General features: G+C 36.1%; 3 protein-coding genes across 4 annotated transcripts; 1 reads left to right on the plus strand and 2 right to left on the minus strand.

Annotated features, from left to right (window-relative positions):
* Positions 1 to 1,711: 1,711 nt before the first annotated feature.
* Positions 1,712 to 7,260, plus strand: LOC127844687 (uncharacterized). The gene is made up of 2 exons (XM_052375115.1): positions 1,712 to 2,434; positions 5,695 to 7,260. The coding sequence occupies exons 1-2, from the start codon at positions 2,378 to 2,380 to the stop codon at positions 7,054 to 7,056; spliced, it is 1,419 nt and encodes a 472-aa protein (XP_052231075.1). The 5' UTR covers positions 1,712 to 2,377; the 3' UTR covers positions 7,057 to 7,260.
* On the minus strand, positions 7,179 to 25,592 carry LOC127844688 (low-density lipoprotein receptor-related protein 12-like). Of its 2 annotated transcripts, none has more exons than XM_052375117.1 (7): positions 25,490 to 25,592; positions 21,508 to 21,593; positions 20,798 to 20,960; positions 19,574 to 19,714; positions 16,601 to 16,741; positions 12,556 to 12,677; positions 7,179 to 10,628 (listed from the first exon to the last, which is right to left on the minus strand). In XM_052375117.1, the coding sequence occupies exons 1-7, from the start codon at positions 25,575 to 25,577 to the stop codon at positions 10,362 to 10,364; spliced, it is 1,008 nt and encodes a 335-aa protein (XP_052231077.1). In that variant the 5' UTR covers positions 25,578 to 25,592; the 3' UTR covers positions 7,179 to 10,361. The 2 variants fall into 2 exon arrangements, with proteins under 2 accessions (XP_052231077.1, XP_052231076.1); XM_052375116.1 differs by lacking the exon at positions 25,490 to 25,592 and adding an exon at positions 23,581 to 23,871.
* LOC127844685 (uncharacterized) lies at positions 13,956 to 16,225 on the minus strand. The gene is made up of 2 exons (XM_052375112.1): positions 16,049 to 16,225; positions 13,956 to 15,746 (listed from the first exon to the last, which is right to left on the minus strand). The coding sequence occupies exons 1-2, from the start codon at positions 16,061 to 16,063 to the stop codon at positions 13,956 to 13,958; spliced, it is 1,806 nt and encodes a 601-aa protein (XP_052231072.1). The 5' UTR covers positions 16,064 to 16,225.
* Positions 25,593 to 25,946: the final 354 nt, after the last annotated feature.

Consider the following 25,946-nt stretch of genomic DNA (forward strand, 5'->3'; position numbering starts at 1 on the left):
CACACAAGCCCTACATTTCAAAGATATAAAACCTTTTGATACTCACATTCCGGAACCATCCCGGGTGTACTACAAACCACGACCGCAAAGATACACAACCGGAAATAGATCGCCATAATTTACAAATAGTCCAGTAATAGCCAAACTTGTTATGAATAATCAAGATTTTAATTGAAGCTAATGAATTAAACAGAGCTCTGTTTTGCTCTGTTCTTTTTTATAAACGGCAACGGTTTGCCCACGCAAGGAAACTATAAAACAAAAGTTTGTAACACACATATATATAAAATAGTTATAAAAAAGAACAATTAGTTGACAAAGAAATGTATTATTCCAGCAGTATCCCATCAAATCTAGTAATTATTAAACTTCAGTATGTCCTGTGACACACTCTGGCTCATATTAATTAATAAACATTAATTTAAAACGGTGAGTAATAAGTAAAGTGTTTGCAAAATTGACGCATACATAAAGCTGTCATTTTCCCCAAACACTGACCGATAGTGGACGCTGGATACAACCCTTGGGCCAAAAAAACTTCATCGTCTTAGTCAACCGCCCGCATGTCTATTGAACTCACTCATCGCCTTTTATTTGAACGTTTTAATGACGCTGTATATACTAATTTATTGCTGCGGTTAGTAAATTTTTCGAAACAATTTTAATTAAATTGAAAATTATGGTCATATAAATATGTTACCAATCGAGACCATGTTCATTTGAATGATTGATTTGGGTCGGCAGGAAATTTCAAATACGCTTTTAAATTAAATAAAGTCAATAATAGTCATGTGTGTAATCGACATTTTTATCATGTAGTTAACCCTTACTATACATTTTTTGCAAAATCCGATTTAAATGTTAAAATCTAATCATATGCAGAATAGTTATGGTATTTGTACAATATGATTTTGGCGTTCTTGTTTCAAAGATAAATTCATGTACATCTTCGTCGATAAAAGATAATTGTATGTCTTTTTCTGTTACGCTTAAAATATGATTAAAATAGTAATTGTTCATCATTACATCGTTTAAGTACTTTCAAACAGTATTATTTTATTGATTATAATTAGCATCCTAATTTCCGAATGAAATCAATACAATATGCAACTATTGCGGTTTGTGATATCAATACAATATGCAACTATTGCGGTTTGTGATATCAATACAATATGCGACTATTGCGGTTTGTGATATCAATACAATATGCAACTATTGCGGTTTGTGATATTTTCATTTAATATGTCTGTCTGTCACCGTTATAACATGTTTTACTATCCCAATTAAGAGAACGACCTTTTAGGTCTAACCCTTTTTCCAATATGCATGCATGGTTCAAATGTATACATTTGTAACATTGCCAATATTTGATTTTGGAAATAAACTATGTTTAGAGCAAACAGTATTTATATTCAAATTTATTGTGTGGTAAAAGGCTTAACCGGACAGCAAACAATTTGGCAAAACGTGTTGTTCAATAAATTTTCGAACAAATATTGAAACATACCAAATATTTACCCGACAAACAGCTCCATCAAAATTACATTTACCGCGTTGTACTATAAACACACGCATCGAAAGAAATTAGCATTTTTATCTCGCGCGCCGAATTCATCCCAATCAACTGTTTCATTACGTATTTAAGCAGGATAAATGTCGCTGGTTGATAAGTTGTATTGCAGCCTTCTTGAAAATATATTTCTTGAGAGCATCTAGGAAAATTATTCTGAGAGCAATCAACTATTCAGATGATTTTAGTCGTCGAGAAGGGAGGATGTTTTACGGTATGATCTCGAATGAAGTGATAAATAAAAGTGTTTGCAACATTCACGATTGAGTGTTTCGGAGTCTTCAGTTAGTATGTTGAATTGCGATTTATAATTTTGATTAATACGTGTGATACATTCGAAAAAACCAACGAGCAAAATATGGATATTCTAGAAACGAAAACGCTATGATTTTTTTATGACGAAGTTAAATGATGGACAATGCACTAATTCAAGGGCAAACATATGTATGAATGTATGTTAAAAAAACATACCGTGGTATATTTTATCTCTGATAACCGAGTGGAGAATGTTAAATAAATGGTATACAGCACATAATTACAAAATCAATCACACTAACGAACAAACAAAAGAACGATTTTACAAACAATACATCGAAAGAAAGACCAAATATACGGAGGAAGCAAAGAAACGAACACAACAGCAGACACGTTAACTAAGAAAAAGAGGAAACTAAGAAAACTATACAACGAACACAACGAAAAACTATAAAACAAATAAAACGGACGATTCGCGAAACGAACGAAGTTTTCCGAACAAGGTTATATAATAAGACAGAATCCAAGACGTTCTCTTCAGAAGTCTCGAAGATGAATGTTGCAGAAATACTTCGGCTGCTGGACAGATGTATCCTCACCGCGGAAAAGGCATGTATTGTTCAGGGTCGGTAATTACATAGTCATGTATTGTTCCGGGTCGGTAATTACATAGTCATGCATTGTCCTGGGTCGATAATAACATAGTCATGCATTGTCCTGGGTCGGTAATAACATATTCATGTATTGTCCTGAGTCGGTAATAACATAGTCATGTATTGTCCTGGGTCAGTAATAACATAGTCATGTATTGTCCTGAATCGGTAATAACATAGTCATGTGTTGACCTGGGTCGGTAATAACATAGTCATGCATTGTCCTGGGTCGGTTATAACATAGTCATGTATTGTTCTGGGTCGGTAATAACATAGTCATGTATTGTTCTGGGTCGGTAATAACATTGTCATGTAGTGTCCTGGGGCGGTAATAACATAGTCGTGTATTGTCCTGGGTCGGTAATAACATATTAATGTATTGTTCTGGGTCGATAATAATATAGTAATGTATTGTTCTGTGTCGATAATAACATAGTCATGTATTGATCTGGGTCGGTAACAACATAGTCATGCATTGTTCTAGGTCGGTAATAACATAGTAATGTATTGTTCTGTTTCGGTAATACCATAGTCATGTATTGTTCTGGGTCGGTAATAGCATAGTCATGTATTGTTCTGGGTCGGTAATAACATTGTCGTGTATTGTTCTGGGTCGTTAATAATATAGTCATGTATTGTTCTGGGTCGGTAATCACATAGTCGTGTATTGTTCGGGGTCGGTAATCACATTGCCATGTATTGTTTTGGGTCGGTAATAACATAGTCGTGTATTGTTTTGAGTCGGTAATAACATATTCGTGTATTGTTCGGGGTCCGTATCCGCAAAGAACAATTGGAAAACTCAATGATATTAATTAAATTAATATAAATAAAATTTCAAAAAATTTAATGCTGCTTTTTACATAAAAAACGTATAAAACCAGAAAATATTGCTATCATAGTTTATCTTTTCATAAATCATATTATTTTGACTTAAGTACATATTAAGTTCGGATTTCCCTTAATAGCTTAGTGACGCTAGATTGGTCATTGTCGGCTCGGGTTTTCCTTTCATGTACCCCGCGTACTCTTAAGTATACTTAAATGTACCGGGTACGGTAAATATACTTAGACGTACCCGGGAATTCTAACGCTAAATTGGTCGTTGTCGGCTAATGTTTTTCCAAATTAATTATGTCCATATTTATGTCAATAGTCTGTAAAATGGCCTCTATATTATTGAAATTCCGACTCAAAAAGGCATCTTGAGGCCGGTATTGTTCAAAGAGATTTGTTTTCGTATTCCGCAGCGCTTTTTAGGACATCGCTTTTTTGGCGCGAATACAACTCTGGTGCAGTCTGAGCTCGTAGTCGCCCTACCAGCTCTTAAAAAAGATACACACACGAGAACATGTTTTAATATGCATGTATACAGTTATCGACGATGCATATTGTTTTAACAAATTCTTCGAAATGAAGAATGGCGTGATGATCGTTGTTAAATTGCAAGTTAATATCAACATTCACGTCAACACATCAAAACATTTCAAAATGACGAAGGTTTAATTAGTTTGCTGCAGAAGGAGAATCAGTATTATAGCACACCCTTAAAAATATTGTGTTATAATGTTATTACGATCATATTGGTTTACTGCAATAAAGAGATTATTAAAGTAATACACAACGAGACTTTGAAGAAAATGCGACATACAAAAACGTGACTGCTTTAATTAATTGTTTTAACCTATCGAGACACATTTATGTCCTAAAGCGACGGTTTTAAATCAATCACGCATGTGGCCTGTACGTATTAAAATACGAACCGCGGTAATTAATACCTTCGATAATGTAAATTTGTAACCGAACGCCATTTAAATAATTGCCACATAATTGACTTTCAACAGCAATTCACTTATCTGCGATTTAAAATGTGTCCGATTTATGGATATTAAATGGAAGGTAATTTTTATTTGCATATATTAAATTCCAGTACCAACAAACGCTTATAAATTTCCGTATCGTTTATTTGTTATTTTTGTGTGTGTTATATAAGGCATTAACTCTTGTCTGTTTTCGCTTATACGACCAACCGCAATTTTTGATGCCGATTCTAAACTTATAATCAGGGTGCATAATCAATTGATTAACGGGGTTTTCAGGGGTTTACAAAGGGGCTGGACAGAATGTAATCACGCCGTTTAAGGGCCTTTTCACGTTTTCGTAAACTTACAAAATAAAAAAAAGGTTGTTTCAGATTCACAAATTTTCTTTTTAGTTATGATATTTGTGAGGAAACAGTAAAACTGAACATTTTCCATGCTCTAAAATAGCCATTATATGCATGTCTTGACGATTTAAAAACCCTGAAAATTATAAAGCGTTGCAACGCGAAACGATTGAATAATTTGGAGAGTTCTGTTGTTGGCGATATATTTTTGTGCAACTGCGAGTATGGCCGAGTGTTCTAAGTGGCAGACTTTTTACTCCAGGACTCCAGAGGCCAGTGGTTCGAGCCCTGCTGAGGGTTACTTTTTTCTTTTTTAAATTTAATTCTTGATTTTTTCCTGGATATTTTTAGATCCAATGTTTACATTTATCAATATAAAGCATTTAAAAACAAAATTCAAAACATGCTAAAATCTGTGAAAAGGCCCATTTAAGTACTTTTTTTGCAAATATCTTAAGTTATTGAAATACATTTGCAACAAGCCTTAGTGCATACCTCACAGTTTTTCTTGCAGTTTGTGCCGATGTGTAAAGGTATAAGAATAATTCATATTGATTACATCTGAAATCGGTGACAAAATATACTGCTGCGTGAAGCAAAACCGTGTGGTACAAATTGAATTTTTAACAAGAACACAGGTTTATGAAATAAAGTAATTTTGATGTTGTCATGCGCAGCATAGAAAAAAAAACGAAAAAAAAAATACCGTTCCACATACTGTATTGTTTAAGAAATGTTAGTTTAGTTTTTTAGTTTAAACCTATTTATTTTAGCTCGATTGCATAGAAAGTAATTCCTACTTATTTGAAATGCTCTCTTGTGTCCGTTTCCTTTGCCTAGAACCAGTACTTGGTGTCTATATGGGAGATCGAAAGAACGCTCCCACAGCCGGGATCGAACCCGTGACCTCCCGGTCGCTAGGCGGACACCATATCCATTACACCACGGCGACTTTATTAAGAGATGTTAGTGTTCACAAGCAACTTTTTTAGACCTGACCTCTGGATTTTTCTATTGATGAACATATTATTAATTTTATTCGATTTCAGAAAAGCGCTTTGAACGATTTGTTGTCTGCGGATATTAATTTTGGCGGATGTCAGGTGAAGACGTTGGCGAAAAAAGGCGAATCTGTTATATTTCCGGTTGGGACGTTGAATCGGGTTCCGGAAGTGACTTCAGCGCTCTGGCTCGCAAACTTCCGGTCTGCCCTTATCGACCACGAGTTAAGCAACGAATCGATACGAGAGGTGTTGGTTTTGTATCGATACCATCTTTTTGAAGAAAAGTATCGAACTGAAATCGAACAGCGCGAAAAAGAGTTGAACACTTCTAAGCTCAACACCCATTCTAGAAATGAAAAAGTAAAAGCACACAATATCACGAACAGGGTAAAAGCAATCCAAACTGACTTAAAAGTGGATTATGGTGAAATAATGCTAGGTGGACCAATATTGTTTGGTAGAGAACAATCCAATGGTGAAACTTTGAATGTGCATGCCGGTACAGAAGCGAGCGAGCTTGATTGCAAGGGTCCCTTACGGCCGACGGAATTGCTTGATCGTATAATCAAAACTCACAAAATGCGGCGAGACATCATTATACCGACCATGACACAGAACGGGGATTCTACATCCGATGCATCGTCTGCCAGAACGCGAAAACATGGACCAAGTTTACCGCGTTTCGGTTACGAGCCATCCCGGGGACGAACCAGCAACCTGCCGCGAAATAATGAATTATGTCGACTGCTAGCGAGCCCAGATTCGCAAACCGCAACACATTTGTGCGATACAACACATGAAAATAACAACAGCGTATTGGATTTGATACCAAGGCCACCTCTTGTTGAGAAGAAAAATGTTAGCAAACGACAGGGTAGTATAGTTTGTAAGGGTGGCCGAAGTTCGCCCGGCGATCACCAGAAATGGTGCGTTTATTACGAAGCAAATATTTCGCAGGACACAACTGACCCGAAATCCGGAACACCACGGACACAAGGCGATAATGTGCAGTCGGACAAGCTAAAAGACAGGGATAAGTCAATACCTTCACTTCCGAGATCGAAAACAAGTTTAGAATTCGAAACAAAATTTCAGAGACCGGATCTACCAGATTATCAGTCGCTTCACCGTGATGTTTACCTGCGGGCACTTGCAGATTCACGCGCTCGCCTCGTTTTCAAGAAAGCGCATAATTTCGCGACCCAGACAACAAGACCATGGGTGTTTTCATATTTTGGCGACATGAAACGAGGCAAAACTTGTATTGATCTTCGAAAAAATAGTAATGAAATGGCGCATATTTTTGGTAAAGGCCACACAGACTTTACGCATTACTATGATATGTTTGTAAAAGCTAAGCTAAACAGGAAAAAGGCTGACTTAGCTAAGGGAACAGACAATGTGTGACTGCAATTAGGTTGATTGTAAACGTCTTCTTAAATTGAATACATTTTCGCATCTGTAAACTTTTTTTTAAGGAAAAGTGTTGGAAAACAGCACTAAGCACACGAAATCAAAAACAAACCGAGGATTTTACACTTTTATTTTTACACGTATATAATTATATGCATACATACATTACATTTTAGGATAAAAGCTTATTCTTTTAAACTGTTTTTGTGTTGATATTTAAGGGACCGGTATTTCTACCGAAATGAAACATACACAATTTAAACTACATTTGCATGTCTATATGAAATAACTTGTTTACCCGGATATAACTTTTAAGTATGTCTGTTTATACTTTCGTGCACAATATATATGTAAAAATAGTAGTGCTGCAACAATATACCGGTTTATCGGTATATATCGCAATACGCAATCCGCATATTGTATTGCGATACAATTTTCATCATACCGGTACGAAAATTTTACAAAAATTCATTCACATTTCGTCCAGAAAAGCCATCCAAAATAATGATAACAAGGTAAACAAAACAAAGCAGTGTAAATATTTTTTTCGTAAAAATAGCATTCTGAAAGAGTATTATACGGAGTAGCGTTGTTACATCGGAGCATTCGTTCGATGCTTTTGAACAGATTATCTTTGAATTAATTGCGCACAGCTGTAAATGTTTCGTTCGATTCTGAATTGAGCATTATTAAATTTGTAATCCAAATTTCGGAAATATGCTTCCAAATTTTAATGCTAATGCGACAATAAAAAATTCTAGCGTCAAATAAAAAGTGCTTTATCCTTTGTCTCAATAAAAAGCGTGCAAAATTATACAGACATGTAGAACGTCGCATGGAAAGTATGGGTGTATTTTGTGTTGTATAAAAACAGGAACATCACGTCAGGTGAATTACGCGTGTTCAGTTGAAAAAAATGCCACGCTTGGACGTTATTTCATCACATCTTTTAATAGTAACGAATGCCAAAATGTATTTGATACTTAAGAAAATTTGCGAATGTTTGTGTTTCTTGTTATTCTTGAGCACATTTATAGTAAATACAGTACAGCCAAAGCGGCACAAACATAATCCGCGGCTACGCCATGGCCAGATTATTAGTCCGCGGCGGCCGAATCGTGTGTTCACGCGGCGTATCGCCGTGGCACTCGGCATCGATCCGCGCAACGACGCCGAGTCTGTATTAATCACGCGTACTTTCGCGGAGTAAATCCGCCGCATACGTACGCGGCGGATCGAGTGAAAAGATATCCACCTACATGTACATACATGTATGTGTAGCGTAGAATTAATTACTCGCAACTGTTTATGTTTCGTTCGATTATCATTATTAAATTTGTAATCCGAAACACACTTCCGAATTTTAATGCTAACGCGTCCTTTGGCAAATTCTAGCGTCAAATAAACAGTGCTAAAATATCCTTTGTTTCATAAAAAGCGCGCGAAAATTATGCAGACATGTAGAACGTCGTTTGGAAAGTTTGGGTGTATTTTGTGTTGTATAAATACATGAACATCACGTCAGGCGTAAATCGCGTGTTCAGTGGAGAAAAAAAAACGCCCCGATTAGACGTTATTTCATCATCTCTATAAATAGTAACAAATGCCAAAATGTATTTGATACTTAAGGAAATATCAAGAATGTTTGTGTATCGTAAATATTAACCAGCATTTGCTTTAAAACTGGAATATACGGGATTCTCGGGTAATTAGTAGCGATATTAACTGTATAATATGAACAAAATAAAACGTGTTTATATACGCATATTCAAACAATAGTTATAATAAGCTGATAATTAACAAAACTACAAATACGTCGTCACCGTCTTGATTATTGATGTGGCTTCAAACTGCTAATTTTCTCAGCTAAAATATAATAGCGGAATAAACATGCAATTAATTTATAAATCCACCATATGCTGGAGCCTTGACCACTTATATGTGCGAAAACATAATTACGTGACCTTGTTCATGTGTGAAATACATACGCTACGGGCGGGAAACAAACTTAATAATTGGCCAGACACATTAACCATGCTTACATGTATATGCTAATACAATCCGCGCACAATAAATTTATTATGATTTTAATTATTATTATAATTGTTCTTTCAAAATTTGTTAACTACATGTAACTAATAATTTAAAAAAAATAATATTTCATGATCACATCGACTCGGCATCATGTCGCTGACCGCGGCATGCCTCGGCGGACAGATGCGAAGTTTCGCGACGAAATGCGACTTGCCGCCGCATACTGACGCGGCTTCAACGACTGACGCGGCATCGACTCGTTTCGCCTTGCCGCCGCGGATCGTGAAATACGTTTGTTCCGCTTTGGCTGTACTGTATATACCATCATTTGCTTTAAAACTGGAATATACGGGATTATCGGGTAATTGGCAAGTTATAATTTTGATATAAGTTAGCAATATATTGCGATATATTGCAATACGGGTTTTTGAACTGACAATATATTGCAATATGGTTTTTGGCGTATTGTTGCAGCACTAAAAAATAGCTCGTTCGATATTTTTCAGGTAATAGTTACACGTGCATGCCTGTAAAACACAGCACTCGGTTACCCGCATATGTTTGAGTGTTCTTGCACGTACAGAATATAAAAAATATTGAAATCGATAGTTTTGTCTGGTAAAATTAAATCGTATAACAACTACATTTAATACATTTACTATTCGCATCTTTAATGCAATATATAAAAGAGAAACACTGCACAAAAACAATCGAAATTGTATTATATTCATATTACCCGGTAATAATGTATATATGTACCGGTAAGCCTGTGTTTTACAGCTTAAAATGTCAGTTCATGAAATCAGGTTACTTTTACAATACGCTGAAATCGTTCACGGCATTTAAATCTAACAGCAGTTACAGTTTCAAAAGATTTTTTCTGTCTTGCACTATTTAATAGAAGCGCGAGGACGGGTCTATCCGAAATGAAAAACAAATAGCATTTTTTAAATAACGTATCAATAACAATCAAACACATCTATAATGCCATAGCAATGGTGTCTTGATAATAGTTATTCTGTATTAACAACGTTTCTAACAAAACAAATCACGCTTCCTCAAAATGTAACCATCTGATACATCGATGCAAGAAAAAACAACACGAAATTATAAAGATTTAAGATTTTAAAAATCTTCAAAGTTTAAAATAATATCAAAGGTTTCACTTAATCCTGAATATTTTGCACTTGGATTACACAATCTAGTTTAAAAAGTATAATTTGGAGGCGGAATTCAGTTCTTTTATGTTGATCGATACTGGCGTTTTAGTAATCGATGTAATATGACGTCCGCGATTCGTCCGATGGAGTGGTGATCCAAATTTGCGGATTCTGTGACGTCACTTCCGCCGCTTCCATTTTCACGTGGTAGGGATCATACGAATACACTGCCTGGGCGTCGTTACCGTGGTAATGTCCCGGATGTACTTGTAGAGGCTGTATGATTGGTTGGATCGGAGGACTGGGCGGGGCTTGCTTCACGATATGAACGTCCGAGTAAATGTCTTCTGGAACCGGCACTACTTCCACTTCCTGTAGAAGCAAAATACACATGTTTGAGAAAATGATGTTGAGTTTTAGTCTGAATTCGCTTGCATTGTATAAACTATCTTTAACATTCGTACGATTCGTGCCACACGTCAAAGATTAACGTGTAAAGCCAGTACGCACGTATATATAGACTTTATACAAGTCTTTCAAATTACTTAAACGTTTTATGTAAGCGTCCGTAAATATGTTTTAAATGCATCTGAAATAAGAAACGCAAAAACATTATTCTAAACTGAACGTTATAGCATATAGAAAGTTACATTTCTTAGTGTTAGTTATGTAATCCAATTAAAATCACAATCTTATGAAATATTTGTAATATTTAAATTTTCACTTTAACTTATTTAATAATTTTAATTAATCATAATTAATAAAGTTTTAATTAATTTCAATTAACAAAATTTTAAAATAATTATTGCATATTGTTTAAAATAACTAGTGCATATTGTTTAAAATAACTATTGCATATTGTTTAGAATAACTATTGTACATTGTTAGAAATACTTAAGGAATTGCGCATTTTTAAGCCCAGTTTTCACAAAACCACACCGGAATACTTTTTGTGCCAGGTGAGCTACAAACTCTATCATATTGATGTACTATAAGAAAACAGCTTACTAAGCTAACAAAGAATAGCACATTCCAATCTAAATTGTTTACCAAATCAAGAACGCAAACGTAAGCAATAGAAACTTCTGGAAAGTTCCATGACCAAGGGTTAACAACTTTGACCCGAACAAATATAAAAAAGTAGGTGAATCAGCGTACCACGTGAGACCACATAGGATCACGTGAGAAACGTATTAGGAAAAGTCTGATCAGGTTTCAGAAAATTGCATCTGGAAGAATATTTAAGAAAACACTGCGGGGGACTCATCACAGTGTTTTCTCGGATATTACAGGTGAGCTGTTAATACTTATTTATTTTCAAACCTAAATTATTGTTTGCTGCAAATAAATATATTCATACTTAAATTATTGTTTACTACTTTAATTTGTTTCACCTACATTCAATGTAGAGTATTTAGGAAAGTTGGTTGACTGCGCAATATCCAAATAAATATATATTGTGTATTAATGATAATTGCTATTTTATAAGTATCATATTAGCAAAACAAATAGTACTATCTTCTCATAAATAAATAATTTCTTTATTTTATGATTAAAAAAATATTTATGCATGCAAATGTTTATCTTGTTTAATAAATTAACACAGTGTTTTCTCGGATATTACAGAGAATAAAATGGGCTGTTTACACTGTCGACTTCTTTGATTATTTACATCTATTATGGATTATAGAATATTAGCGCTTAACGTTAATTTGCATAAATTGAAGAACGGTAGCATTTAATGCTAATTGAGAATGAAACACTACAAATACAACATTCACTAAGACCGTAATGGACAGAATAATCAATTATTAAGAACTAAATAATGTATCGTACGTAAATAAAGATCCCGTTACCGATTACACTAGATGGAAATAATGAAAACTTCAAGGATATTGAAATAACAAGTAAAAGCACGTACGATAGTTATATAGTAGTTGGCCACGATTGACGTCGGTACACACGATAGATAGCACGCTTACAGTAAAGTTCAATGCTCATGTAAAATAGTTTTTGTCTTCACACAGCTCCAAAATATACCAGGTAGGTCGGTCAAACTTATTTTAAAAAAAAAGTTTAATATTTTATGTCAAGTTTCTTCAATGACAGGTATCTCTGTGTAACATAATCTTCCTTTATAAATAAAAGCACAGTTTGCAAATATATTAACGTAGCGATAAAAAGCAACAAAAACACTGAGCTTGAAATACCAAAAATATAGATTCACTTTTATGGTCGACGTAAAAAATTATTGTCGGTCGGGTGAGTGGAACAACTGTTCATCAAGCATCAAACTTACATGATTTTCGTAACTCAAGTGTTTCACGCTGTCGGCGTTACGCTTTCGTCGACGGTGACAGCAGCAGCAGGCGATGATGCAGATGATGATTATGACACCGACAACAGTACCAATGGCTATTCCTAGAAAACATCATTTAAAATGAGCCACTCTCTGTGAAAACCGGGCTTAGTGAATTGGATCAAAGTGTCGTCCCAGATTAGCATGTGCAGTCCACACAAGCTAATCAGGGACGACACTTTCCAATTGTATGATAATCCCTTTTTAAGAAAGTATCTTCAAGTTTAAGCGAACAGTATCGTTCCTGAGTTGTCAGTGTGGAGTGCACAGGCTAATCTGGCCCGATTTTTTACGCAAATGCATTAAGTCCAGTTTTCAGAGATCGCGTCTCTTGTTATTTTGTGCGCCGTTCTCTGTATTTTTTTATAAAAAACACAATGTTCAACAGCCATGGATAAAAATGTTACATATTGTATGTAACTCTGTTATTACAGCTCGGCAATATTAAGCTGGCCCTGATCTTAATTCATGATATACTATGTGTACACCTATATATAAAATACCTTCAGAGTGAATGTAAACCTATAAACTAAAATTCCGTCAATATGAATATTTTAGTTTCCGTACTGGAAGCGATTTTAATCGTTTAGACGTACCACATTACTAATATTGCCTGATTGAATCCTGCACAGCGTGTACGAACAAAACCGAACTCTAAAAATCTAACAAGATAAATGATGCAAATGGAGAGCGGGAGTAATGTTGCCGAGCTCTAGTAATCAGAACAGTTTTTTAATTTCAAGAAAGATAACTCTTGACGTAAATTTCGACACACCTGGCTGCGGTGACTCCCCTTGTCGGTAACGGCTATTAAAACTAAATATTTTCAGAACTTTTTGTGCATTTTAAATTGTTTTTTATTTTGTTTAATTCAATTCGAAGAAATTTACTGACTTATTCTACCTATATAGACCTGTACTACATCAAGTTTAGTCAATGTTGTACACTGTTACACACGACCTCATGTAAAGCAATCATTATATTTATGGTGGACGAACCAGTTATCGAACACCTAAGAAATTAAGTTAAATTTGCACACACTTAAAATAACAAAAACAATTTGTTTTAACAAATAACTAACAGTTCAATCATTAAATAACTTATCTGTAAAATTTTCAAGCAAATATCCGTCAAGAATTCATAACAATGATTCCTTGTTTATTGTCACCTCTAGCAGACAAAACAAAATGGCGGCCGATGTAAACATGACCTATTACCGAACAGTTCATAAATACTACTCCAGTGAATATAAACAAACATGAAACTGAACATTTTTTTTTTGAAACATGAAAATTAACAAAATTAGAAAAGCATGTAGCTTTGAACACAAAAACACAAGTCTATTCCTCTGCAATATTGTGGCAAGGACAATAGAACGGGTCATTTCTCCTAACAACATTTGTGGCTGTGCAAAACTGCAAGTGCACCCAGTGGCTACAGTTATCAAAGTCACACTTGGCCCACTTTACAAATATCAATGATACGCAGTTAGCAAGTTCTTTTGGCTGAAAGAGGCTGCATACACAACAAGTTTCATCATCATCTTCATCTTCAGAGGATTCAACATCAGTGTTTAGATGGGAGGGTCCAGGCTCTGGGTAAGTGTGTTGTTTTGTTGATTGTTTTTTTTTCAGTTGTTTGTTCCTTGTTTGTGAAGCTGTTTCTTTTGTGGGCATAAGCTTCGAATGTTTGTTGGATTGTTCAGTTTGTTGCTTGTTTTTCTGTTCATTTGTTGTTTCAGCTCTTTCCCTGAGTTTCTGTTCAATTATCGGATCTGTTATTTCTTTGCCAGATGTAAATTCAAGAATGTTATTCTTTTTCTTTGCATTGTTGAATTCTTTCTTTTTGTTAATGACAACTTCTGCTTCATAGAAGAAAACATCAGGATTTCTTTCATGCATGTTTTTGTTGATTTCAGGAACAGATGGTTCAGCAACATATGGTAGCGAAGTGGTAAAATGCTCCTTGCTAACAGCTGACTCGTCAACAGGAAAAACACCTGATTTCTTGAAGGCAGATCGAAGATTTTCCACAGACAATGCTGCTACGTATGCAGCAGATCCAAGAGGAGCAACATTGTACCTTGTTATTTTTGTAGAGGGATTTTCTCTGATAAATCTGTGACACATGGAGTTGTAGATTTTTTGAAGGGGTCCAAAACAACCCACATCAAGGGGTTGAAGGACATGGCTTGTGTGGGCCGGTAAGATGAATAGAATAATGTTATTCTTCTTTGCCCAATCCAGCACTGGAACATTTATGTGGCTTTTATGACCATCAAGCAGAACAAGGATAGGCTGTGACTTGTCCACTCTTTGCACATATCTGAGGAAATGGGTGTCCATGTAGTGTAAAAACACAGCTGAATTTGACCAGCCACTGTCAGACATACACCCTGATGACCCTTGTGTAGACCCTTGTAACAGATCTGCATTCAGGCGTTTCCCTTTGAAAACAAAGAATGGTGGAAGCTGTGTGCCTAATGCGTTTCCACATCCAATTATTGTTGTAACGCAGGACCTTGACGAAGTAACTGCTGGTGCCTTCAATGTGCCACTTATTATGAATGGTGGGGTATGCTCTGTTTGGATACCTTTTTCGTCAATGTTATAGACACACTCAGGTTTGTTGTGGAGGTCATGTTTTTCAACAACGCTCATCAAATTGTTGAAATATTCATGAACATTGGCCTCTGATGTGGCTTCAGCTCTGTAGTTGGACAGTGCCCTCGGACGAACAACTCGCAACTCAGGCCATCGCTGCTGGAAACCCTTAAACCATTTCACAGACAAAGGTTTATCATTTGGCCTTTTACCAAGGAACACTGCATAGTTTGTAGCACTTGCTACAACTTCACTGATGGTATAACCATACCCAAGGGCAGCCATTGTCTTGACATGGTCAACTAGTTTGACCTCTTCTTCCTGAGAGAAGAGTGGAGCTGGTCCGGGTTTGAGGCATTCAGGGTCAATAACCCCTTTCACACGGTCCCATAGTGTAGTATGAGGAACACCATACTGTTTTGCAACAGTTCTTACTGGCAAGCCACTGTCTTTTACTTTAAGGTATGCATTGTGAAGAGCTGTTGGTGAGTAAAGACCTCTGTGTTTAATTATCTTCTTAGGATTAGACTGAAAAAAAAAGAAAAACAAACTTAACTTTATGATGATCAATTGTCAAGAAAGAAAAGCTGGAATATTTTTTCGGAACTGTGCTGTAGCTCTAAGAGCGATAATAAAACAAAGTCACATGACTATCACATGACTGTCACGTGACCCGGACTCGACGAAAAAATCTACGTCTGCTGCAACCAAAATTGCAAATGGAAATACGCTTTTTGGTGTGTAAATGCACGTTTTGATAAATGCATTCAAAAAGTAATAGCAAAAAATACATAAAACCGTGTAAATAACAATAAATGCATTTCTTTTACCTGTTTTCGGCGCATTTGTTGCAAGCTTAGTGGACAAGTAGGTCACGGACTTCATAAATGACCATTTGTTTATGGATGTGACGTCATGCGCACTTTTGCGCATGCGCATATAGAACCAAAACAAACCGTCCGATATCAGGTTCTGTTCGATAATAGGTACTTACACTTATAATGTTTTAATCGATCATGCTTATGGTTTGTTATGACGGTAGGAGAACAGAATTACACGATAACACAAATTTAAATAACAGGTATTTATAGAGCATAACGTACTCTGTCATTTTTCCATCTTAAATAAGCCGGTGTTACCAAGTAATATATGGTGATACCAAACATTAACAACTACGGTTGGCGTGTTTGTTTATTTTGAGTTTTTTTCCGTTTACAAAAGTCATTCAGTCTTATCCCGACGCTTAAACTTTCTCTGTGTATTGCAAGCTGGTTTACCAATACTTAGTACACGTGAAAAAGGTCGTCGAGGACATAGCGATTATACTAAGCCTAAACACGGATTCTAGATTACAATATACACTCCGTGGCCTAAAGACTCACCGATGATCGCCCCCGTGGAGAGGCCGCATTCGTCACTTCCGTCCGTGCAGTCCTCATAGTTGTCACAGGTCAAGGACGCGGAGATACAGCGTCTGTTGGACCTGCACTGGAACTCCGAGTCGTAACAAGTCTGCTTCGGATCTAAAGGGAGATAATTGCGCGAATGAAAGAGGCATTCGTGAATAGTTTATAATGTATAATGAAATTAGCATTGACTTTCGAAAGGACATACAATGAAAGAGGCATTCGTGAATAGTTTATAATGTATAATGAAATTAGCATTGACTTTCGAAAGGACATACAATCATGATATCAAATAAGTGTAAATAACATTTAGTTTGAAAGGATATGAGCGTCGTTCTGGGAAACCTAGGGCTTAATGCATGTGCGTAAATTGTCGTCTAGTGACGACACTTTCTGTTTCTATAGTATTTGTGCTTACATTTAGTGGTTTATTAGCAAAAATCAAGTTGAGGCGGGGAGTGTCGTCCCTGATTAGCGAGGCGGGGAGTGTCGTCCCTGATTAGCTTGAGCGAAGTGCAAAGGCTAATATGGGACAAAATCGTACGCACATGCATTGAGTCCCAGAGAGCGGCATATTGTACGCACATGCATTGAGTCCCAGAGAGCGGCATATTGTACGCACATGCATTGAGTCCCAGAGAGCGGCATATTGAACGCACATGCATTGAGTCCCAGAGAGCGGCATATTGTACGCACATGCATTGAGTCCCAGAGAGCGGCATATTGTACGCACATGCATTGAGTCCCAGAGAGCGGCATATTGTACGCACATGCATTGAGTCCCAGAGAGCGGCATATTGTACGCACATGCATTGAGTCCCAGAGAGCGGCATATTGTACGCACATACATTGAGTCCCAGAGAGCGGCATATTGTACGCACATGCATTGAGTCCCAGAGAGCGGCATATTGTACGCACATGCATTGAGTCCCAGAGAGCGGCATATTGTACGCACATGCATTGAGTCCCAGAGAGCGGCATATTGTACGCACATGCATTGAGTCCCATACATCGGCATATTGTACGCACATGCATTGAGTCCCAGAGAGCGGCATATTGTACGCACATGCATTGAGTCCCAGAGAGCGGCATATTGTACGCACATGCATTGAGTCCCAGAGAGCGGCATATTGTACGCACATGCATTGAGTCCCAGAGAGCGGCATATTGTACGCACATGCATTGAGTCACAGAGAGCGGCATATTGTACGCACATGCATTGAGTCCCAGAGAGCGGCATATTGTACGCACATGCATTGAGTCCCAGAGAGCGGCATATTGTACGCACATGCATTGAGTCCCAGAGAGCGGCATATTGTACGCACATGCATTGAGTCCCAGAGAGCGGCATATTGTACGCACATGCATTGAGTCCCAGAGAGCGGCATATTGTACGCACATGCATTGAGTCCCAGAGAGCGGCATATTGTACGCACATGCATTGAGTCCCAGAGAGCGGCATATTGTACGCACATGCATTGAGTCCCAGAGAGCGGCATATTGTACGCACATGCATTGAGTCCCAGAGAGCGGCATATTGTACGCACATGCATTGTGTCCCAGAGAGCGGCATATTTTACGCACATGCATTGAGTCCCAGAGAGCGGCATATTGTACGCACATGCATTGAATCCCAGAAAGCGGCATATTGTACGCACATGCATTGAGTCCCAGAGAGCGGCATATTGTACGCACATGCATTGAGTCCCAGAGAGCGGCATATTGTACACACATGCATTGAGTCCCAGAAAGCGGCATATTGTACGCACATGCATTGAGTCCCAGAAAGCGGCATATTGTACGCACATGCATTGAATCCCAAAAAGCGGCATATTGTACGCACATGCATTGAGTCCCAGAAAGCGGCATATTGTACGCACATGCATTGAGTCCCAGAGAGCGGCATATTGTACGCACATGCATTGAGTCCCAGAAAGCGGCATATTGTACGCACATGCATTGAGTCCCAGAAAGCGGCATATTGTACGCACATGCATTGAGTCCCAGAGAGCGGCATATTGTACGCACATGAATTGAGTCCCAGAAAGCGGCATATTGTACGCACATGCATTGAGTCCCAGAGAGCGGCATATTGTACGCACATGCATTGAGTCTCAGAAAGCGGCATATTGTACGCACATGCATTGAATCCCAGAAAGCGGCATATTGTACGCACATGCATTGAGTCCCAGAGAGCGGCATATTTGTTTTACTATATATTATGCAATCAGAATAGACTTTCAAAGGGACATACAATACTATTGTTACATAAGTTTAAATATAATTGAGTTCAAATGGATATTAAAATAATTTGACTGAATTTGAATGCATTAGCAGTTACTGTTTATACGAAGTTATTAATTCCTGATAAATATCTCGATTAAGGCGTTAACTGAAATGTCAATAAATGGAAACTTGACTATTGTCACTTGTTGTTGCGGATGTTTATTCGGTTATATAATAATTATAATTATAAAATAAAGATGTAATGCAAACTAAGTATTAATGTCACTCATAAAGATATGCCATAGCCTTATTATTGTAACCGAAGTGGAATTAAGTCATGATGAACGTAAGTGATGTTTTGATTGTATACAAGTGAGTTATATCAATTCAAGTCAACATAATTTAAGTACCGTCAAGGACATCAATATAATAGAACATTAAGCGTTAAATTTAATTGACTACATTATTACGTTATTTAAAGATTAATTTCGGATATACAAGGTGCGTATTACCCCAATACAACAATAATCTGTAAATTATTTAATTTGAGCCCCAGCTTTATGCGTGTCATTGCAAACAATTCATGAAACATTCAATGCCATTCAATATAATGCCACATTAGGCGTTTTATTTAGTTGAATACACTATAAAACTACTGCTATTAATGAATGCTATTAAACTACATTTCTGACATGAAAATATTACAACAAGTTCGCCACCTACCTTCTCTGAAGGCGGTGAGGAGAAGCCTGAAGCCCTCCGAGGTGTCCTGAGCGTCGCTTACAAACCGGAAGTGGGCCTGGTCGCCGCTGGTCACGTAGCTGGACTTCAGAATGCTTGACCAGCAAACACGAGGATCCAAATCTGTCATGTACGCGATGAAATTTTTAATACGGGTTCTCTTTTTTTTTTCTCCGGAATGCACTTATCTTGACAACCTCATTTTATCAAATTTTCGAGTTTGTTTAATCTTTATAAATTAATATTTCGGCCATGTATGTCCACTATCGCTCTTACAGTTATATTTTTCTGCAGAGGACATTAGTTTATTCATTAGATTTAGGGAATACATTTCAGAGACCACTGGCTAAAAGGCCCCTGCTTATTTCCATCACTAAATCGTATTGCTTTCAGGCGCGTTATTTGTCTACGGGTCAATTTCTGAAGCTTAACGAATGAACAAAAGTTTCGTTGTTAAAATACCAAATCAATAACACATTATAAAGACCCATCTCAAAGTGTAGAAATAACAAATAAAATAATATTATTATTTCTTTCTAAAAATATCTTACAATATTAGTATAGACATAATAGAGAATTTAGGTGTGCTTATGGGTCAATAAATAACCCCATAATTGCTCACTTAACAACCTTTATATTGGAAAATAAAAACATTTTTATTGGTAAACCATTAGTAGTTCTAATGCACACCTCTTAAATCGCATATACTTACAAATGTACTCCCGCGGTGTTTATTTCATACGCATCACAGCTCCCAAAACGCAAGTCCTAATACATTGTATAGTTCAAGCATTTATAAGGCCGCATTGTACGCTCAGAATACTATGAGACGTGTTCTGGTAAAATTGGGCTTAATGCATGTGTTTAAAGTGTCGTGCCACACTTGCCTGTGCAGTTCGAACAGGTTAATACGGGACGACACTTTCGAGCTTTAACGGAATTTAACGAAAATCCAGTCTTGATTTTGGCTAGAAAGTGGCGTCCTTGATTAGTCTATGTTGACTGTGGGACGACAATTCACGAATTAAGACCATTTATTCCAGAACGAGGAACTTTGTTCCATGCATAATTCTTTACCCTTGCACTGTTATTAGACATGCCTTTTGATAAGCCTGCTTGGATTTCTTTTCTAAAAATATCAAAACTGATGGTCATTATTTTAACCACTCCCCATGTCGGTTAAAAAGCCCTGAGATAGAAATGTACCTCTAAGAGGCTGTCCTGTAGGCTCGTTTCCGTCCAGGATACTTAGAAAGTCCTGTGTACAGTTGACGCTATTCACTATGGAGTTAGCGAGGAAGCGAACTTGGAGTCGCTTGTCGACTGGGACTCGAACCCGCAGTACGCAGTCCATACTGCTGTGGTAGTACTGCCGAGATAGAAACATGAATGTCCGATTGAGCCTTATTCTTGGAAAACGGAGCTTAATGCATGTGAGTAAAGTGCCGTTTCAGATTAGCCTGTGTAGTCCGCACAGGCTAATCATGGACCACATTTTACGCTTTTATGTATTTTTTGCTTGAAAGGAAGCTTCTTCTACACAAAAATCCAGTGTAGGCGGATATTGCACAGGCTAATCTGCGAAGACACTTGACGCGCATGCGTTAAGCACAGTTTACCAAGACCGAGTCTTATTTGTATATAACATAATTAAATCCTTTTCACGAAGGAAAGCCTTCAATGACAACAATACATTTTGAAACAAGAATCGCATTGCATATACCGGGGTACACATGTTTTATGTAGATTTAGTTCTGAATTCCATGTCAAAAAAGTCTAGTAAGTAATTAAAATCATGCATGCTAAAGTGTGTTTGGTTAATATAGATATATTAATCAATGTCCCATTTTAGATAAATATCCTCTTTTGAGACAGATGCTTTTAAAGGAATAAAAAGTGCCCATTTAATACTATACCTGAAAGTTGGTCAGATGCAGACGAACGCTCTCCAAACCGGAAGTTCCCATATCGATTGAATGACCGCACAGGTCGTCCATGTAATCTGAACGAAACAGAAAACGACTATAGAAGTTTTGTATAATGGTCACATAATAAATCGCTGTCAAGTGGAGTCGTTATGAACCGATGCCATGCGGCCAATTTATGAACAGAACCGCTGTCAATTTACCACGTTATGTACCGGTATTAACGCAACTCTGTCATGTTGCCAAGTTATGAACCGTTGTTAAGAGACATAGTTATGAACCGTTGACAAGTGGCAAAGTTATAAACCGTTTTCAAGTGTCATAGTTATGAACCGATGTAAAGTGAGAGTTATGAACCGCTACAGAGTGACAAAGTTATGAACCGTTATCAAGTGGTCAAGCTATGAACCGTTGTCAAGTGCTCAAGCTTTACACCGCTGTCAAGTTGGCACGTTATGAACCGTTGTTAATTTTCTATTTTATGAAAATCGCCGTATAACAACAACATGTGATTTAATTTTGTCGATGTAAACAAACACGTGTAAGATTAAACTAAGAAAATGCTCATAAATCAGTCGTTCATAAATATATTTCCATTTTTTGTGTACATACTTGTTGCTACCTCTGCTGCTCCTGTTGCTTTTAATGCTTCTGTTGCTACGGCCGCTAAATTGTTGAATTTCTTGATCGTTTTAATCATAGAAAGGAGTTAAACAATACAGTTTCAGTAGCATGCAATTCAAGCTATAATTACATCGGTGGGAAACCTCAAATCCATTATTAAAAATCTTCATGTTGAATAAAATCCAGCGACTGAAATTACCAAAGTAACCCAACGCTATTTCGTTGTTAAAATAGGTTGCTTAGAGATGGATTTAATTGAAGAGCGATTTCGGTTTAGGTTTAGGCTGAAATGCGTTTCACAGGTGAAATATTTAATAAATAGTTTACAACGCGTTTGAGGCGTTGGTTATTTGAATTAAATAACTTGGAACGGTTTTCATTCATAACCACCAACAACAGAAACAACAAACAACAACAACATAGACGACATAAACATGCACATAATTCAGAATATTGTTATGATACAAAGTTATAAAAGTGTATCTCTATTGATACTGTTTTCATTGATAACCAACACCAACAATAAGAGCAATAACAACACAAACAACATCATCAACAACAACAACAGCAACAACAACAGAAAACACAACCATGCAAATAAAAGTATACATAATATAATATGTTATGCTACAAGCTGACACAATTGCAACCTTTTGATAAACATATAATACTTATTATTAAAAAATGTCAATGATTCAAATTTCAAAGTGCAATGTAGAATAATAATGATAAAGGGTTTTAATTACTTTCGCCTCAACATTTCAATATAGTTTTTGACACTATGTCTTACAATGATGTCAGTTTTCGACAAATAGTCATATCATGAACTTTATGTACAACAAAACACGTGCTGTAAAACCACTAAACTATGCCTGTTCGTGGCAATATCAAAATAATATATTTGATCAAATGAACATTAATTAAAATTCATAAACAAAATGTTCATTTTAATTGTTATTCGTACTATCAGGTAATCAATACACTATTCACATAAATATTTAAAGGTAAAGGAAAGAGATTGTGGTGGGAAGGGTCTGTGTTTGTGGGAGAGGGGGGGGGGATAAGTTCAAGTAAGTAATGAAAATTAAAACGTTGATATGTTTAAGTAAGTAATGGAAACGAAAACGTTGCGGGCAGAATAAGTTTAGGCGGGAAAAGAAGCAAACACCTATAAGATATAGTTTTTATCTAAAGCAACATGTATTTTTACCAAATAACAAAATGTTGATTTAAATGCATAACTTATTTAAATAAGATACTACAGAAAAGAACGAATTTTATAAACACGATAGAACGGCAGTAATATGGCAGTTAATATACGAGCTAGAAGCTAAGAAATATTTAAATTTACGAACATGTCACCGGCACAAAACGGTGTAGCTGGCACACTATTCATATATGAATATATATAACCGTGGCAGTGTCTTAAAATTTACTTACATCTCTTCGATGCTGACTGAGCACGCGTCCATTCAAATACACACGTCAGGAAAAGTCCAATAAACGTACACCCTTGTGCTAACTTCATTTACTGGTTTTTGTATTAAGCCGCTAAATTTATTATAACAAGTGTAAGAATAAAATCTCAAAATTATTCGTGAATGAATTTAACTAATAAACTATATAATAATCAGTAACAATTGAAATTATGTAATCTCAATGTTTTTCCGCTTTTACTATAACTGCTGCATTTATACAATCTTAAAGTATTTTAACACGTGTAAAAATAAAATGCACAAGTGAGTGCTTTATAAACTCAAATCACAGCGAATCTGTTTATCGGTCTCACTTATATGGGTTTTTTTAAACAAACGAAATAACTTAAATAGTTTTCGTATATGTCATTCTGTGCAAAACGCCCATGTTTATATCAATACCAAACACTACCACTTCATAAAAGTTTAGTGTCAAACACACGTAAAATATGTTAATTAAAATGCAGAATTTATTTTCAAGTAAGCCATCAAGCACTCCTGACGAAAGTGTTGATAAAACTTTGGTTGCCGCAGGTTCGCAATAAGTAACCTATTATAAACTACAGTTTTAAATGAAGCGAAAATGAATGCAAACCGAGCACAAATTGTAATTGAAGATACAGTCACCCTTTCCATATTTATTCATTTATGTGTGATATCGATACATAACAATTAATCTTAAAAGGTCGAGTTTTAAATGAATGCGTTCTATTAATCAAATTGGTAATTCATGCACGCGCCTTATATGTTTATAACTGCATTCTTGCGGATAAAAATCGGGATGTTGACAGCTAGTGGTATTACTTCATAATGGTAAACGATGTCCATACTTTTTTTACAATAATGAATCATCATTTACAATACCATCACTTATAACATCAATAACAGAAACAACGCAGGCGATGACTACGGCGTCGATGAAGACAGGAACAAAAACACCACCAACAACACCAATAACAATAATAATAATTATTATAATGATAATAATTATTATCATTATCAACATCATTATCATCGTAGTCATTATCACCACCAACACCATTTTCATCATGATCATCATCATCAGCAGCGGAAACAGCATCAGCACAAACATTTTCGGAACAATAAAAACAACACCACTTAATTCAGAAATCTTTCGACTTTTAAGTACTTTTTCATTTTTAATGATACACATTTAAAAAACCAAGTGTAAAATTAGTATAACATGTATTTAAACGTGTACACGTTTTTGATTACTTCTGTAACAACATTTCAAAATATTAAAATATGTTTCGTAAACGCGTCATCTTAATACAAATAGTCATACCGGTTTGTTAACATTATGTGCATGTTATGTAAAACCACTAAAATTGTCCAATCAATTACAGTATCTATGTATATACAAGATCAAACGGATATAAATTGAAATTACTCAAATTATGTTTACAATAGTTTTTATTCGTTTTGTAAGTTAAGCAGTACAATATTAGCATAAACAGTTAAAAGTAAATAAAAGATATTGGGGTGGGAAGGGCGTGTGTTAGTGCGGAGGGGGTGGGTAAAATAAATTAACGTTAGTAATGGAAATCGAAACTTTGATAGGGACTAGTAGCTTTCGGGTGAAAAAGAAGCTAACACTTATTTGATATTTTTTATATCTGAAATAAAGCGTAATTTTATCAAATAACACGTATGTTGATTAAAAGCATAACTATTTTAAACAAGATCATACAGGCTAAACTGAAGTTTATATACGATATAGAAGTGCATTTATGTAGATCTATCAGTTTCATAACAAGTTACCACGAAACAACGATGTAGTTTCATTAATACTCATATATGCATTTTATAACTACTTAATACCACTGTGACTCTTCCTTAAAATAGATACTTACATCGCTTTGATGGTGACTGGGCCCGAGTCCATCCAAATACAAACGTCAGGAAAATTCCAATAAACGTACACCCTTGTGATAACATCATTTTCTTAGTCCTGTATTATTCCCCGAAATTATTATTTCGCGTGTAAGAATAAACTCTAAAAGGAAATGTTAAATATTTGAAAGAACGAATCACAAACTATTCCTGTAACACTTGAACTAATAAAACCCCTAAATTATTTCACAATTACTATAAGGTCTATAATTGTAAAATCTAAATTTTCTATAACCAATATTCAATATTTCTATAACTGCTGTAACAATAAAATATTAATGTTGTTCCGCTACCAATATAGGTCCGGTATTAATAAAATTTCCAACTTATACTTTTAGCATGTGTAAGAATAGCATGCGGTATAAAAATAATTATTTAAGCAAATCACAGTGTTCCTGTTAATCGTTAGCGCAGGTC

This window comes from Dreissena polymorpha, chromosome 9 (genome assembly GCF_020536995.1).
Source record: "Dreissena polymorpha isolate Duluth1 chromosome 9, UMN_Dpol_1.0, whole genome shotgun sequence".
Classification (NCBI taxonomy): domain Eukaryota; kingdom Metazoa; phylum Mollusca; class Bivalvia; order Myida; family Dreissenidae; genus Dreissena; species Dreissena polymorpha.